Source organism: Seriola aureovittata, chromosome 8 (assembly GCF_021018895.1).
Source record: "Seriola aureovittata isolate HTS-2021-v1 ecotype China chromosome 8, ASM2101889v1, whole genome shotgun sequence".
NCBI classification, from domain to species: Eukaryota; Metazoa; Chordata; class Actinopteri; order Carangiformes; family Carangidae; genus Seriola; species Seriola aureovittata.
In genome coordinates this window covers 20,203,171-20,220,972 of record NC_079371.1, presented here as the reverse complement: position 1 = coordinate 20,220,972, position 17,802 = coordinate 20,203,171, and the positions used below count along the sequence as shown (strand labels likewise).

At 39.6% G+C, this 17,802-nt stretch overlaps 1 protein-coding gene across 1 annotated transcript; it reads right to left on the bottom strand.

Moving 5' to 3' along the window:
* Positions 1–11,144: 11,144 nt before the first annotated feature.
* adrb2a (adrenoceptor beta 2, surface a) lies at positions 11,145–16,702 on the bottom strand. The gene is made up of 2 exons (XM_056382019.1): positions 16,556–16,702; positions 11,145–16,217 (listed from the first exon to the last, which is right to left on the bottom strand). Exons 1-2 carry the CDS (start codon positions 16,583–16,585, stop codon positions 14,961–14,963), a joined length of 1,287 nt encoding a protein of 428 aa, XP_056237994.1. The 5' UTR covers positions 16,586–16,702; the 3' UTR covers positions 11,145–14,960.
* Positions 16,703–17,802: the final 1,100 nt, after the last annotated feature.

Sequence of the window (17,802 nt, the reverse complement as noted above, 5' to 3'; positions counted from 1 at the left end):
CAGTACATTCGGTGCTGCTTCATTTAATAATACGCCTAACATTATTTCATAAATTAGAGTAATAACATATTGACTAGCACTACATTTTATGGTACTGGCACAATAGAAAATGGCAGAGAAAAGCAAGTAAGAGTGAGAGTTCAGGCAAGAGCAAACGAAGAGAAAGTGCTAATGATTGGACTGTTGTAATGCAATGAGCCAAAGGAAGGAATGTTTAAATACATGATCTGCATGTTGAATGATGCTGCAGGGCTTCTTCCTTCCCCCCACGGACATGAGTTTAGCACAAGTTGAAAACAAGTCCATTTGTGCCAAAACAAGCATTGAATTGTTCTTCCTTTTTAAGTAACCCTGGGGTTACTTTCAAATGATCTTCAGAGACTTTTGATAACAAGTTTACGCTCTGCATAATACTTATGTGGAACTACAGAAGCTCATTAAGCACAACAGCAGAAAAACACAAGTTTGAGTTTTCTCTTGTGACCTCAAAGCTCCACAGATAAACAATATATGAAACCCTTAGTGCATAAAATGTGATTCTTATTGTCTAATTTCTTTGACATATAAGACAGTGCAAAGGTTCAAAAAAGCCGAGTAGTAGTTGGTAGGTTAAACAACACTTTATGAATAGCCTCTTTTATGAAATACTTTTTCTGATGACGTCCCTCTAAAACAAGGGGATTGTCAGGGCCTTTATGTCCCAGACGACTTTCTCAGATTGAGAGATAATGGTTTCAAAAAACAGCACTACCTGTGAAACCGAAAGAGTTATAAATTCATATGTGATACACAACCCCCACATCTCCTATTCAGTAAACATTACTGAGTGTGGAGCATGTAGGGTCAAAAAGATTTTTATATCTCAATAAAGTCATAACAAAATGTGCTTTCCTTTCTTTTCCTGTCCCTTCTGAACTAAGAATGTCTCAAACTCTTGTGACAACTTTGAAATGCCAAAGTGAAGACAGATACTGTCCAAAGTGTACAAAGTGCCCTTTTGTCAAGGCCCATATTGGTTTTTTTTTTGCTTTATATCAAAAGGAACATTTAATGATTAATCATTTTTAGTCTAGCTATGAATAAAATCTGTCAGTCAGTTTACATGTATGTGTGTGTGTGGTGCAGTGCTCTGCACTCTTTTTTGATTTTTTTCCATTACAAAGCAGTCACCTTCAAATTGTGACAGCAGTTGTTTTGGTTCTGGTAAATAGCTGTAAATTGTGGACAATAGTTCTTCTGTTGTTTTGTTAGTTTGGAGGAGAGAAAAAGAACCAATTCCATCCACTTATTGGTAAGATTAATGCTACTCTGTGATGTTTAATAGGTAATACTCAGTGTTATGGTATAATGCAGTTTGTTTTAAAATTCTATTTTACATTATGTTTGAATATGAATTGTTTTAATCCAACAGGTTACGCTGTCAATTTTGTTGGTGCATGGTGTTTGAAAATATAGTTCCACGTGCCCATTTTAACTTTGAGCACCTGCTTCTTTAAAGAGGACCTATTATGCTTTTCTGAGTTTTCCCTTCCCTATAGTGCGTTACTGAATGAAATGACCCGGAAGTAGACTCTTAGTGGCAGCCATGATGAGAGCTGGTCGAATTTTGTAATTGATAAGAAAAAGCTTCAGTGCTTCCTATCTTATCACTGGACCTTCCTTTTCAGAAAGGAAGGAGAAAATGCCATCCCACAATTCCTTGCCACAGCAACATTTAAAGCAACGCTCCATTGTAGTTTTACTACGACAGACCCATGTAAATGTAGAAACAACAGAGCCCCTATGTTTGTGACATCGAAAACTGATGGAAATCCTTGCATGATCAACTGAGCTCCAAATCCATAAACAGGCCTTAGTTCTTAGACCTATTGACGTCAGTGCGTCCCTCAGCGCTGCCCATCTGCGAGTTGGACCAAAGATGGCTGGACACTCCCTGCTAGTTTGGCATGCTAATCTCTTCCATTCCTCCCTGGTTATTCCCCCTACCAAGTGTTGACCTCAATATACAGAAAGAATTGGAAAATAAATTAGACTTCCCGTATGGTACATAGTCCAGAAATATTCCCATAAGCATTACTCAGACTCTTTGTTTATATTCAGAGATGGTTCCAAAGATCCTTGTGCAAGTGCAGCATTATATATCACAGTGACTTGGTCAAAAGAGTGACAGATCATGTATCAGTTTATATGACAGAGCTATTGGAAATATTATGAGCCCTGCAGTGGATAGTGGAAAAGGAGATAAATAACACTGATTGCATCCGATAGCTATTCTGCACTTAAAAAAATAAAAGCAAACACATCAATTAGAACGGATGTCATCAATGAAATGTTTCTTATTATGTAAACAATGAAAATGAAGGGTATATCTACACGCATCCTTTGGGTTCCTGCTCATGTTGGTGTAGAGGGAAATGAAGAAGCGGATATTCTGGCTAAACAAACACTCAGAATTAAGCATGTAAACCTACATGTGCTGAAGCCAAAACCTATTGAAAAATGCACACATTGTAACCAACCAGAAACAGTCGAATATGTACTGCTTCATTGTAAGGAATACAATCTTAAGAGGAATCACCTTTCTCAGTCACTAAGGAGGGCAAATCTATGAGCTTTCATTGTCAGGTCTTTTGAGGAAATCAGCAAGCAAGGGACATGGTGACATTATTTAGTTTATAAATGTAAATATAAAACTGGTTTGGCTAAAATAACTATTTTTCTACTGCATAATCGAACAGTCAATGGCAGTTTGCCAACCAGCAATTAACACAGAAGAAGAAGAAGAAGAAGAAGAAGAAGAAGAAGTAGAAGTAGAAGTAGTAGTTTGGGCAAGCACAGCACATAACAACTTAAAATGGAGGCCAGGAAACGATTTTATTTTTATTTTGTAGCCATGCCGAAAAGACATCTTGTTCTCAATTGCCTGGAGAAATCTACTCAGTGGCGCGACTTCATTTTAACCAGGTTCCAAACACTTTACTTTGTTCCTGGCCCTTCAAAGAGGACTGCCTTAAAAAAACGCGCACAGTTGTCGCTGGAGTTTCGCAATGGATATTTTTCCGAAGGATTTAGGAGTTCCCACTTTATGTCGCCAGACAGGAGACTCAGGCTCATAATCTGTAAATTTACAATATTATTTGTGAATTTGTGATGTTTAAACAGGTCATCGGCGACCGGTTGATATTAGTACAATCAGCATAGCAACATGCACAAAGATAAAACTGTAAACATTAACGCTTAAACGTTTTCCAATATTGACATGCTACACCCGGTCAGCTCGGATAACTGATCCACGATTTAGTCATTCACTTCCTTTTTTCAGTAACTATGAGCACAAAAGTATAATTACTTGAAATTTACCAACATCAAAAACCAGTAAAAGGGCAAAATGGTGGCGACTCCTTACCTCTGCAGTCCGATTATGTGTCCATCCCTCGATTAAGGTATATTCCTTTAGTCCATAGGTGTCCACAGATTAAAAAATCCAAAAATCAAAAGGGTTATTCATAAAATTATTTCCAAGTGGTGAATATTGTCATGTGAAGTCCATTGCAGGGCAGCGACTCAGCGACTTTTATTTGTAGCACTTCTTCTTCTCTCCCAACATATTTCTGCCACTTCCCTCCTTCTGACTGCCTGGCAGTGGATGCTCTTGTTCTCCTGCTCCAGTCCAGCTTGCTAGGGTGGATCGGGTCTAGCATGTCCTTGCTCAAAATCGGACTCAAACGGATACGGCCACAAGCGTTTGTTTACAGCTGCCAGAGAAGCGCAGAATTTGTAGTTGTGGCAAGCTGACCAATCAGAGTTTACTGGGCTCTGATTGGTTAGCTACAGGGGGGCGGGGGACCTTAAAAAGCTCTGAGCTCTAACAAAGCCTTTCAGACAGTTGTTGAATACAGTTTACATACCAAGAAAAAAAATGGAGTGTGTGAGGAAGAGCAAAATCAAATACAGAAAAGAAATCAACTGAACAAAAAACAATAATTGTAGTTTTATTATTAATTATTAATGTGCAGCTAAATAACAAACATTGGATTTAGTTAAACGAAAACAGTGCGCTAACGATGGATTACTCTGAAAAACATACAGGTAAAAGTATCAATAATATCTTGAATCCCAAGGGAGCACAATGCCTCTCGGACCTATTCATCATTTCTGGAGTATTATTTTTGTGGTATTTCTGCATTATCAGTTTACAAAAATAACCAGAAAAGATGTGTGAGAGAGCACTTGAGCCAACTGAGCCTTGAGGACAACCACGTAGTTGCCCTTTTAGGGAACGTTGGCCCTGCTTCTGTCACAGTCATGGTCACACCACTGCACACAGTCAAACCTTCCAGAGTTGTATAGGGAATAATTAGAATAGCCAAACAGAGTGCTAAGTCAAAAAACCCATACACACAGAATTCAATTTGAGGGTCATGTGGTTTGTTAACAAAGTGTGTAACGTTTGTTAAACCTACACTTTTGCACGGCAGATCTGTAGTGGACTTCACATTGATGATTATTGATGAAATTACATCATACAAGAAGTAACTTTTTCAGTTCTCTCTTTCACATCCTTCCCTCCACAGTCAATAATTACTCAGGTATTGTTTGATAAACATCTTCCAAAGATGCAGAGATGACTATCATTCCTCTTGTCAGACACCAAAAAAGAGGTTCAAAAACTCCCACAGTATCTCTGCAGACCCCTAATTACATTACACAGTCACAAGGTAACACATTGATGTTAATCTAAGCAGAGTTGTTCACTTACTTCTCAGTGCTTATTTAATAATCATGACAAAAAAAAAAAAAAAAAAGACTGAATGCTTTGCAGTGCGGTTTAGGACACACATAAACTCACTCAGCCACACTTTTCTACTCTGCCCTGTCCTTCTCCATCACGCCTCTCGTTCCCTGCAGATAATAACTCACTTCTCTGGCTATATTATCCTTCACTGTGTTAATACATGAATGATTTATCACATCCACCACAACAAACACACACACTGCATCATTTTTCAGTTTGTTCTATTATGGGTGATTGGACAGTGTGCACGCTGTAATAGTAAGGAAAAATTAAGGTTGGCTGCTCCTCAGAAGACAAGCAAACATTATCTATGCTGTCAGAGCCCTCGTTTAACCTCCACAATGTCAGGGTGAATAACTAGAGCAGCCTGTGATGAAAGTTTGGCCAGCAGGATTAACTCTGGTTTCACTCCATCTGTGCAGATTTTCATTAAAAGGGGTTCAAGTTGACAGTATCTGTTTCTGCTCACTGGCCTTGAACTACATATGAAGTTGTTAATGTCTGGGATGTTGAATGGTTTTGATAATGTTTTCTGCATTTGAACTGGTTTGAACAGTTTAGTAGAACTTGCATTTTTCATCTTCAAACTCTCTCAGGTTTTTCTTCATTTCTATATTAAGCTAGTTTTAACAATCCTATTCAAAAACATGGGACCTTGCAACAATAATGCAGTTTGTCTCGTTTTCTAATGAAACACAAAATTTAATTAATGGTGGAATTTTATTTTATTTTTTTACATTTTTTTACTTTCTTTTGCCATGACAAGCATTGGGAAACACTCAATAGTAAATGAAGTAGTGTGTGTCCGTTTGCCTGATAAAGCGGCAGCTGCTGACATGAGTCTGATGGAATGCATTGTCCATGCTACAGTACGTACTTACTGTTGGCCCAAGATGTGTTTTAAATACAATTCATAGCTTCCATTTCACATGCTGTTCTCCTCCTGTGAGTTAGGACTTAGCGTTGGATGCTTCTTTTCTTACCGGACATTAACCATAAGCCCATAAGACCACACACACACATATACACACACACACACACACACACACACACACACACACACACACACACACACACACACTTGTAGGTTTCCTCTGCTGTCACCTCACATTATATCCATATCTGCAGCACCATATCAGGCTTCCGTTTACTTAACTGACAAGCATCTCTGCCTCATATTTAGTAAACACTGGGAGCATGTCAGAGAATCGTGGGGGAGATCACCGCAGTGTCAAAGAGATAAAAAGAGATAAAGAGCATTTACATAGAGACTAGTACCGACGAGGCCTGACAAGCCTGGCTGTGATGGGTCAGAATGAGGAATTTCCACTCTTGTTAGGATGCTACAAAAATTTAACAGTCATTCCTCTCTGTGTTTGTACCTGTAACTTTTAAATGATTTCAAACCTGTGGGATTTCCAGTTACTTAAAAAGGGGAACATTTTCTAATGGAACTGACCTATTTACGCACATTTAACATTAAGTGACTGCCCAATTTTCGTGAGACCGTTTCCATAGTAGTCTTGCAGTCTTTTGAGTTGTGATAACACAGAGGAGCATTGTTAATGTAAGCTTTCTATTTTAAAAGTTCTGTTGATGACAGTACTATACAACAGGGATGGTGCAGGTTGATAAATACATTCCTGAAAAGTCGATTCCTGCAGCTTTGTTCACAATATGCATCACTGTGTAAATTCACCCTCCTTCAGGACTTTGTTTTAAACCAAACAGACATATATTGTAGCGTTACATAAGGCACTGGGTTGGCTTTAGAAAGGTGGTAAAACTGATACTTGACAAAGCCACCAACAAATGAAATTGCTTACAATTAAGAATACGATGCACTGGAGCTGGCTCAGAGTCAAATTGATTACATGGAGGCAAATCATGAAAGTTTTTTGTCAGATAATTGATCCATTAGGATAGAAAGAAAACGACAGAGTTTAAGCACATTTTAAATGGTATTATTATGTTGCATCCTCTTTGGCCTGTGTCAATGTGCCGATTTATTCAAGTTTAATCCAAAAGTCATCCACTGACAGCAGCAACATGAAGACAAAGATTAATACAATTAGAAATATGAAGTGACCACCCATACACTACGTTAAAAAAAACCTTCCTGACCTCCTTTAAACCAAAGCCAAGATGCGTTTTTCATCATACAAAACCACAAACAGATGTATGTAGTTGTGAGTGTGACTCTGTTCAAAGTAGACAGTTTGTCTTATCTTCCTTTGGTCTCTGGGAGAAAAAACATCAGGAGCCACTTCAACCTCATAGTCATTAATTTACAAAAAACAGCAGGCGCAAGTAGGTATGAGACAAGTAAACAAAACCAGGAGATTTAAGGCACTGCACCAGCACCAGCATTCAAAATGGCAAAGTTCATGATGAAATGAAATAATCTTTCTGGAATCATTACAATCAGTGAATTCACATAAATCTCTCTTGTCGAGTTCAACTTTGACAATCATGCAAAATCACACCGCTGTCCAATAGTAAGCTTTCTTGTCAGTAGTGACCTCTGAGGGAATGTAGAGTAAAGAAGGGACAAAGCTGTGTTACACCGTTCACTTTTATTTAACCTCCTCTACTGGAGCATAGAGCGCTCCACAAAAGAGGAATGGTTTGCAGACACTTATGAAACAGGAGCTGACAATACAAATATCTAACACAAAATGTGTTTTGAATAAACTCTGTGAACTACTGTCCCATCAGGGACTGAGTCAACAAGCTTGCGAACTGTCAAGGCAGTCCATAAATTACGACCCCATAGTTTCTATTGTGCAAGAAGTTTATGACGACCCATAGTTAAGTTTTACTGTTAAATCACATCTACGTCTTGTTTGAGACATAATCAGCCCTTTTAGCAAATACCCCAAAACGCCATGTTTACGTTCAAGTGACAAAGCCCTCTAGTGGCTGTAGTAATTCTGACCGGAGGAGAGGAGGAAGTCAGGTGACATTGTTATATAACAACAAAGTCCGCATAGGGAGGAGGTCAGGGTGGATGGATGTGTTGACATCATGATGGACTTTAACAAGGGAGACCGCTGTTCATTTCCTGTTTCCAACCACGATCGTCCAACCACGATCGTTATATAATCTTACCCACGTTTTTATTATCGTAACCATGACGATGAAGGTCATTGAATTAAATGATCCTGAAATGAATCCTGAGAACACAATTCCAGCGGTGAAAAAGGGCACAGTGTAGAGAAGAGCGAGAGAGAGGCTCAGACCTATTGTGCCTGACTAAGTGCTAGCATCTTCCCACCTTGCTAGCATGCGAGGTGTTAGCTTGGAAGCTAGAGTTTCTAGACCAGTGAGTAACGCCATTATGTTATCAGCAGTAAGCCTAAAGCACTGCCTATGTCATGAAGAATCGGATGAATTTTACTGTGCCACTCACTGGTGTGACTGAGGCTTAGGAGAAAGTAAAGGAAATGGAAAAAATAAGGAACATGTGTGGGTTGTATTTTTGCCCATGTATCCCAGAGAGCTTTTGAGGCATCACTCATTATGTGATTAGCCCTTGACCGCTGTTTCCCATATTGAGTTCACATCACTAATGTCACATCTATTTCATTGATATCTTGGTATTTTGCCAATTGATTTGCACTGCACATCATGAACATGGATTTGTTTCTTTAACTATAATGTATCTCATTGCCAAAGGCTCCATTATTTTACGAAGGGACTCAGGGAAAAGAGCTGACACTACACAATCCAGTCTCCAGCTTCAAGGTTTAAGTCTTACACAACAGAGCATAAATCAACTGTCAAGGGCAATATACTCTTATTTTCTGAGCTTACATATGGCTGACTGCAGACAGGAGACAATTAGCTTGACGCAGTGACGAATTAGATCTACGGGATAACTGCGCTCAATTTATGGCAGTGACAAATAGAATCTATGTAACGCGTTTGAGAAGTAAAATATTTTTGAAGACGTGTTTTATTGCATTTTCTTTGGCCTTGAAAACCAAATGAAGCACATCTTTTGAGTTCATATTTGCTTTTATAACCTCAGGTCAGGTGGAGCTAGTTTTTCAGAGGGGGACAAGCTATGATTTGAGATGCGCCTATGCCTGCGCATGTATCCCCACACACATGCTAGTAAGGCCCTTGGGAGTAAGGACTGCAGACATTGTGGTGCCTTGGTCACTGTAGTCACCAAAGTGCCAGGGGACTTATCGATCTATCAGAGTCAACATTTTCACATGCTCACACCCTGTATGCAGTATGTCACTGCTATGATTAACATATCTGAGAAAATAGTCATCCTGTACCAAAACAAGTCCCTTCTTTCCAGAGAACTTTCCCTCTTTGGTGCTTAAAATTTTAACTGTGACTCAGACAACACGTTAGGTCTAGCTTTGGGAAAAAATTGCCTTTTTATCATGCTCTTAAAAATCTGAGTCTTTGAAGCCTAATGATAGATATTACCATGCAAGGGCTTATTTGAAGGCCTCAGCAGACTGTTCACAAAATAAGCTGAGTATGATATCTCAAAAGTTTTTTCTGTCAGTATTGAAAATTGGCCATCACGCTCCAGAGAACATGTGGCACATCTCGCAGACTTATGTCTCCACACGTCCCTGTGGATTGGCCTCAGTGCGCATCTAAATCCCTGAAAGACATGGAGCATTTGACACAACTTAAACTGAAATTCCAATCTAACGCTGCAGGGGAAATCTTGAGCTTTAAAGGATTAAAGAGTAAGGGCCGAAGACCTCTCAAAAGCAGATGCATTCACACTGAAGATACCTCACCGCTGATGTTCAACTGTGAAATACCGGGGCATGAATACTAACCTGATTTTATACAATTTGTATAATCAAAAGTAGGTTTACACCTGAATCAAAAGAGTTTACTATACCCCATAGGGCACAGCATGGCTCTCTATTATTAATTATAATATTAGATTACTATGATGATTGCCAGATTTCAAAATCCAATAAAATACATATAATTTTTTGAAGTTATGTGTCATTGATTTAAATGCAGGTCATGTTTATAAAAAACAGCGCCCGGTTTTGCCAGCTGAAATTACAGCTGCTGTTAGATTTGTATCAGGTAACATTAGCTCCGTGAGTTGGTTGAAAATGCCATTTTACCGGCTGTCTTGAATGTTTCCAGGAGAATCATTTAAAAAAAAAAAACACTATAAAATACTTCAATGTATTTTGATGGCTACAAAAGCTAACAGGTCCCAGGTAACAAAGCACCTTCCTCACAGCTGATGATCCATGTAGAAGGAAATAAAGAAACAGCATTGTTATTGTTTTGCAACAAAGGGCTATTTGATAAGATGAAATGAGGAAAAAAATTAATTTAAGATTCAGTCACATTCTAACATAACCGTGTAATATAACAGTATGCTTTACTTTCAACATTACGAGAGAAGAAGCTTTTAGGATGAGGGTGTACTCCGGGCTACCTGTTCGTCTGGCATATGTAATGGATAGGCTAACAAGTTTGGCTGGGGTTTCTGGAGCCGACACAGTGGGGAAATACAACACAGTTGATTGTAACTTCACAAACTGATATAGTATGACATTTTCCTTGGCTTTGAAAGTAACTTAGTGCAAGTAACAGCCCAGAGCAATATTTGCAGGAGTCTGATTAGTCTTCACAGCTGCTTGCAAGTCTCAATGGTCTCACAACAATCTTTTCAGTCCTGTGAATGTGTCTAGAAATCGTAGGAAGAGTGAGAGAGACAAAGATAAAGAGATAGAGAGATATTACAGATTTTGCAGTACATTCACACTTAGTCGATCTTGCTAAATGGCCTCCATTTGGATCCTACTCCGTCACATGAGGAAAGAGAAAAGAGCAGTGAGGCTGATGACTATCTCATCTCTTATTTCAAAATGCAAAATGCACCATGAACTCATTTACAAAACTCATTATCTTTAGTCTGATGTTCTGTTGGTTTCTATCGAACTGTATTCATAACCATGAAAACTACACACTGCACTTTTAATCTTGATATTAATCTTGCAGATGAACGCATTCTATGCTCGAAAGAAACATGAAAAATGCTCCCCACTGCGGCTAAGTGCCAAATATCAAGACATTTTTATGGCTCTATTTATCTTACTGTCCTCCTCCCATGGATTTCTGGGATAGAATTAGGTGCTCTGTATAATCTATGATTAGTTGGAGCATTGTGCAATTTCAAAAGGAGAATGGAAACATTTTCACAATATCCTGAAGATCCAAGATCCCGCTGACTGGTTTTCCTGTAGTGAAATAGACTTAACTGCTGTCGTTGTACAGGCCTGATGCATTCACATATCTCATATCCTATTGCTCTCACTAATGATCATAAAGGACACATCAATAAGGACATTACATGCAACATGTACATAATTTATTTCGCTACAAATGTTACGGCACATACACTTTTTGCTTTTTCATAAATACCACAGGACACCACATGTTGTAACAGGCTTCATTAACAAACAGTGAAAAAAAAAAAAAAAAACTTGTGCGAAAATAGCTTGCAAACATTTAGTAAACATTCAGCTGAGTGACGACTTTTTCACTCTGGCCACAAAAAGAAGTTCACATATGATAGGTTTACTTGTCATATGACAGCTGAAGCAACATTTTAGCTTTCAAAGAAGATTCACATTTGCAAAAGTCCACCTTTATCGGCAATCTGCGCTGAGATTCCACAGCGACCGTTTTCTCATGACTCTTCATTTTGAGTCACAAACAGGAAAAAGGAACTTCCACACAAATATTATGGTACAAGTTAACGGGCGTAACTCTTCAGCCATTATTTATTTATAGCTTGTGAACTCAAACGTGGATTCAGTTGTTCCAAAAAATCTACAAATGCTTCATGAAAGTGCTATACAGTGCTGCTGTAAGTAAGTGAAGGACCTAATATGTTCAATAGGAACAACAGTAGATCGGTGAGGAGAGCATTAGCATTAGCCCACCTGAGCCCTGATCATATCAAAATGTGTAAATCCATGACATCGATTATACATAGATTTTACACTGAAGGTGTGTGCACCGCATTTTGATATGCCCTCTAAGACTTGTCTGTAACCTAGAGTCCACTTTTTATACATTTTATTGAGCAGACCAGTGGTTACTGGGTAATCTGGGTCCAGACTTTTTTGGGAGAACTGACCGTACATCGTATGCATCAGTAGGAATCGTATATGATTCCAAACCATCAGCTGTACGTGGAATGTTGTAGTGCCAGCTAATCATTCAAGACTCATTGCGTATAACTGTGTTGTGTCCTCCAGCAAGAGGAGGTGAAGACATGAATTACATTCCTTATTATACAGGTGTATTGATGAAACAGTAACCATTAATAACTCTGAGACAGCTGAGGTGCAAGGAGAGGCCACTGCCAAGAGGGAGCAGTGTGGATATATAGTTAACAACCTATTCCACTTTGACTACAACAGATCACTTTGAAAGGAAACGTCACCAAAATCTACAAACACATCACAACAGATATATAGCAGACATGCAAACCATCACTTGTGAGGTGCCTCTAAAATTAACAGATGGTTTAAATACCAACATCTTTTTTTTAATCCAGCAGTGACTCATTCATATAGTGTCAATGCTTCAATTATTTTAAGTGAATAAATACATTAGATCTAGAATCTGGTCTACAATCTTCATCTGTTTTGTGCTTTGTGCATGCTGTACAGTGAAAATGTTGAAAAATAAAAACCCTGGAGAACATTTGTTATGACATTCAACCCCTGCATTTACTTTGCTGTAAATCAATGAAAAAGAAAAACAAAAAAAAGGTCAACATACTGGAAAGCTTGTTTTTCACATGGAAAATACTGACGTATGATGACACCGTGTTTACGTCTATCCCTAAGGTCTGTGACAACAGTGCTGACTAAACCTAGTGATACAGTACGTAGAGATTCCTCTGAGGGAACAAAGTTCACAGTTTTGACGGTGTCAGCCGACCTTACTCCAGAGGCAACGCCACATGCACTAAAACACAGGTCACTTACACCGATTTAGACTGGCAGAGAATCCCTGCTCCCCCTCCTGCCTTCAGGAGCCACATTTAGCATGCTGTCACTTTGATCAGAACATACTAGAGATTGCCAAACTGACTGAGTAAAAAGGGGCTACATCTGTGCAATACCGCCATTACTCCTGTTGAGAGTAATGATGTTGCAAGTCATTTAGTGTGGAAAAAGTGGGATGAATTCTCCAGTAAAAAGCCTTGAATGCTAAGTGCTCATTCTCCATTTGTGCATGCCAAACTCAAAAAGTGACCTCTTCAAGAGCCTGTGATCTCAAGATGGGTGATAAGAAAGAAGGGCTCATCACAACCTGCAAATTGGGAACTGTACACTCTTAAATCTACTAATCTATTTCAGTCCTGTGTTTATTCGGGATTTATCTGATTCTCCAGCTAAACAGGGATAATGGATTTATTTGTCTTTATTTGGCTTGTCTCAGTTGGATTGGGGCATTTCCTGGAGACTGCACACCAAGAAGTGTCTAAAGGAGAGTGACTGAAACTGACTGAAACAACTGGAGCAGCTGAGACTCTGCTCAGCGGACTCCTGGGCGTCTTATTCAAATGTTAGATTGATTTCGTGAAGATCCAGACATCCATTTACAGCGAGGGATGTCTGGGAAACATCAGGGAGCAGTGACAAAGGCGCACAGTTTTTCTGTTTTTCTGATCTCTGTTTATTAGCCTGAGTAATCACCAGCACCGTGTCTCAGGCCTGGAACTGTTATCACTTGGCTATTTCGACGCACTGTTTATTATTGTGTGTGGTTTTGTATCCTTGTGCCATGGCTAAGGAAACAGCTTCTCTGGTTTCAGTAAACACTGTACATGCCGAAACACAGCAACCACAAAATGTAATAAACAAACAGGGTTTGTGCAACAATAGGAACAACTGGTACTGCTACACTGCTACTGGCACAGCGGGTGGACAGAAAAGACTAATAGTTTGCCTTGCACGTATGTAATGGCTATATAATGTACCAAATAGTGGTTTACATGACGCGCACTAGCAAATGTAAAAAAAAAAAAAAAGTGCATTAGAATTTGAACAGCTACAGCCTTTAAAGGTCAGTAGAATAATCACATTAAACAAAACACAATTTGCCTCACACTATCTTTAGGGCTATGATAACCTGGCTGACACAACCTATACAAACTTGCATGTTTTATCATGTGACTCAGACAGGATGGCCCCTGCAGTTTCTCAGCTTGCAGCATTGCGATGCAGATAACTGGGAACATTCATATCTCTGGTGCTATCTCCTGGCAACAGAAACTCTCATGCAACAGGCTGTAAAACACTAGAGCCGGGAGCAGGGCCTCACAACATTGCTGAGCAGTGGGGGGAGAGAGAGAGAGAGAGAGAGAGAGAGAGAGAGAGAGAGAGAGAGACAGGTTCTGCCACACCTGTTGTTGATCATCTTTCACGCTAAGACAATACATAAAAAAAATAAAAATTAAAAATTAAAAAATTAAATGAAGCCAAATTATAATTTTGGTTGAGTTGGAATGTATTTCTTCAAAAAAAAAAAAAAAAAAAAGCACCAAAGAGATATTACATTTGATCCTTCAATACTTCTCATTCATTTTCTGATGGAAATAAGTTAATTACTATCCATGCCAAATTGACATGTTCAAATGGACTTTACAACCACATCTACTTTGATTTTCAAAAACATTTTATGGCAGTAAATTGTGGGGTCTTTTGCCAAAAAATCCGAGATAAAAAAAAAAAGCCAGATAATTAGCACTTATAAAATCCTCAAACCATTTAGTCGAGAAAATAAACATCTGAGACACTGCCCAATAGTGCAAGTTCTATGGACAGTGAGTCGTGTGAAATAGTTTTGATAGTTAAGAAATCTTAAAGATGTGATGAGGTAGATGTAAATCAATATGCTAAATGTAACAAAAGGAAACGTGATCTATCTACAGCATCTATTCACTGTATTTTTAGAGGAAAAACGCACTTTCCTCAGTTGACATGATTATGACAGTTTCTTTAAAGCAGTCTCCAGGTACTCTGCCGGTCATTTCGACTAGCCTTACCTTCATTAGTCAATTGGAAAAAAGTTTATGAGAGCAGTGTAAACATGTATTGACCACCCTGTTGACAGATGTCTCAGGACTCCAAGCTTAAAGGACAGTCGTTAGACTTTTGTTGCAATTCCCGTTAGGGTCCATTGCTCTGTCTACAACACTGCAGACCCCCGCTCCTTTGCCCAGACACCCTTCATTGGCGTCACTGTCTTCTGAGCTGCCCTTACTCCTCCCTTGCTGCTCGCTCTGCCAGCTGTGCCTGCTGTAGACGTATCCATTCACCGGCCCCGCATTGCTGAGGCGGTTCCTCTTCATGCAGAGGATTTCCTTGAAGGCATACCTGAACTCAGGACTCCGGCAGTAAATGAGCGGGTTGAAAGCAGAGTTTGCGTAACCTATCCAGTTGAGTATCCTGAAGGTGATTTCAATGTCCTCCACCTTCCATATAGCCACCACAACGTTGAGCAGAAAGAAGGGCAGCCAGCACAGAGTGAAGATCCCCATGATGATGCCCAGGGTCTTTAGGGCTTTGTGCTCACGAAGGCAAAACTTAGCTTTCTTTTGGGCGCGCCCATTATTGGCCTCCAGAGATTTGAGAGCGCTGTTGTCGCTGTTATGAAAACGTCCCACACTTTGGTCAATCTTCTTCAGCTGGCGCTTGGCCTCCTGGAAAACACGGCTGTAGACAAAAACCATGATGACTAAAGGGATGTAGAAGGAAATGATAGAGGACGTGATGGCGTAAGCCATGTTGGTGTAGAACTCACAGCAGTTACTGTCCTTAATACAGTCCTTAGCCACCTTATCATCTGATATCCACCACTTCATGTGGATGGGCAGGAACGATATCAAAGCTGCAATCACCCACACCAGCACAACCACAATGCGAGCCTTGCACTTGGTGAGCATGGACTGGTAGCGGAAGGGAGAGGTGATGGCTAAATAACGGTCTATAGCTATGACACACAGGGTCTCGATGCTTGCAGTCACACAGAGCACATCAGTTGCAGTCCAGAACTCACACCAGAAACTACCAAAATGCCAGGTCTTAAAGATGATGTAACAGGCACCGAAAGGAACCACAATGAGACCCATGACTAGGTCAGCACAGGCTAGGGATGTAATGAAACAGTTGGTGACATTTTGGAGACGCTGGAAGCGGGCAATTGCTATAATGACCAGGATGTTTCCAAAGACAATGCACAGGACGAGTAAGGACATGATCATGCCGAGCAGGATCATTGTGGAGTCACTGAAACCCTCCTCATGTGTAGCTGGGTCTGATGACGAGTTATTCATCTCCGCACTCGCATTGAGGTACACTGGGGGGGTCGTGCTTCCCATCTGAAGAGACTATATGAGGATAACATGCGCACACACACACACACACACACACACACACACACACACACACACACAAGGAGGTGAAGATTTAAGATAAAAACAATTTAAATCTAAAAATGGCCTGATAAAAGCAGAGGAAAGAAAACAAACATTGTTCATAGAACTTGTATGTGAATATAAAACTATCACTAACAGATTTGCACTCATCTGTCTGATTGAAAAGAAAATGAGAACACAAATTACAACGCCAACACAGCAAAAGGCTTCAACAAGCACAGCTTTAAAAAAAACAAAAAAACAAACAAAAAAACATGTCAAACAAGCAAACCAAAAATAAAAGTACAAACCTCCACAGGTAGTTGTTTCCTACCTCCCATATGAAATAGAAATATGACTGTTCAGGTAGTTCCTGTAAAGTATTCAGTGTCACATGTCCGTCTTTCTACTCTCTGTTTTTCCTAATCTCCGTGTGCCTCACTCACTCAGTGCCTTGCTTGAGCAGTGTTTCCTCTAATGTGTCTCCCAGGCTATTTGTCAGAGCCCTTATAACGTGCAGTGATGACATCATGGTCAGTGCTCAGCCAATCACACAGCCAGCCTGCGGAGGGTGCTGAGAGCTCCTGAGAGTTTGAACACATTGTCCCCGCGGTCACTGCTGCAGGGCTGCATGAGACTAAAGCTGCGAACACAACCAATGACTTTTTATAACTTCGTATTCTTCTTCATCTTTAAAAGAAAAAAATGAATATGCAAAAAAATAGATTAAGAGTCTTGCATATATACACACACATTTTAGAATGCATGTATTATGTTGAAAGTCGAGTGAAACATTTAGTTCAGTTGTTCAGTCCAAGCACTGAGGGGGTTTTACAGCTCTTGCTTGTTAGTCGGGAACATATTAAAAACAGGTGAATCTTTCTCTGAGGAGAAAGTTGGATGCACAAATGATCCAACTGGCAAATTAAACCAACTTCAGTCTATAATGTATGAGTTATTGGAAGGTTTAACTGTTCCCCATGTGTTGTCAAAACTTCAGTGTGTTCATGTGGTGTGGTTTTTTTCTGCTGTGATGTTCTGTTAAATATGAAAATATGTCTGTTTCTGGAATGAAATAGTCCCGGCATGAAAAAAACAAACTCACGATTCACAACTCACAAATGCTGCATCAAAATAGAAAGAAGACATTTCTAGGATGACGGACAGATTTGCATTTTTGAGAAGCTTATGAAGTCCATGCAAAATCATTGACATGCAGCTATTCACTGGAAGGTTTTTGTTACCTGAAATCCTATTCAAATTCTGAGATAGAATATCTGCGCTTCTGTGAAACAAACATGGAGCCCTGCATAGGTACCGAAACACTGCCAGTAATATATGAAAAGGGCAGAGAGATGAGAATGGATCAGCCACTGTGGTGTAAATGGTTTTTCCGTTTTCTCTGTTTTTGTGCTTCAGCTCTGTTTGTTTTGAGACAGCACGAAGTTTCACCCCTAAATAGCCATCACTCTGAGTATGAGTAGTCATAAGTTTTGTACGCAAGCACAAGCTGACTGTGTATTTAAAGATTTAGCCAGTTAAGAACTACATCATCCTG

Coding starts and splice junctions, on each gene's coding strand:
- adrb2a (XM_056382019.1), bottom strand. CDS start 16,585: ATGGGAGGTAGGAAACAACTACCTGTGGAG. Junction 16,218..16,555: donor GGAAACAACTACCTGTGGAG/GTTTGTACTTTT, acceptor ATCCTCATATAG/TCTCTTCAGATGGGAAGCAC.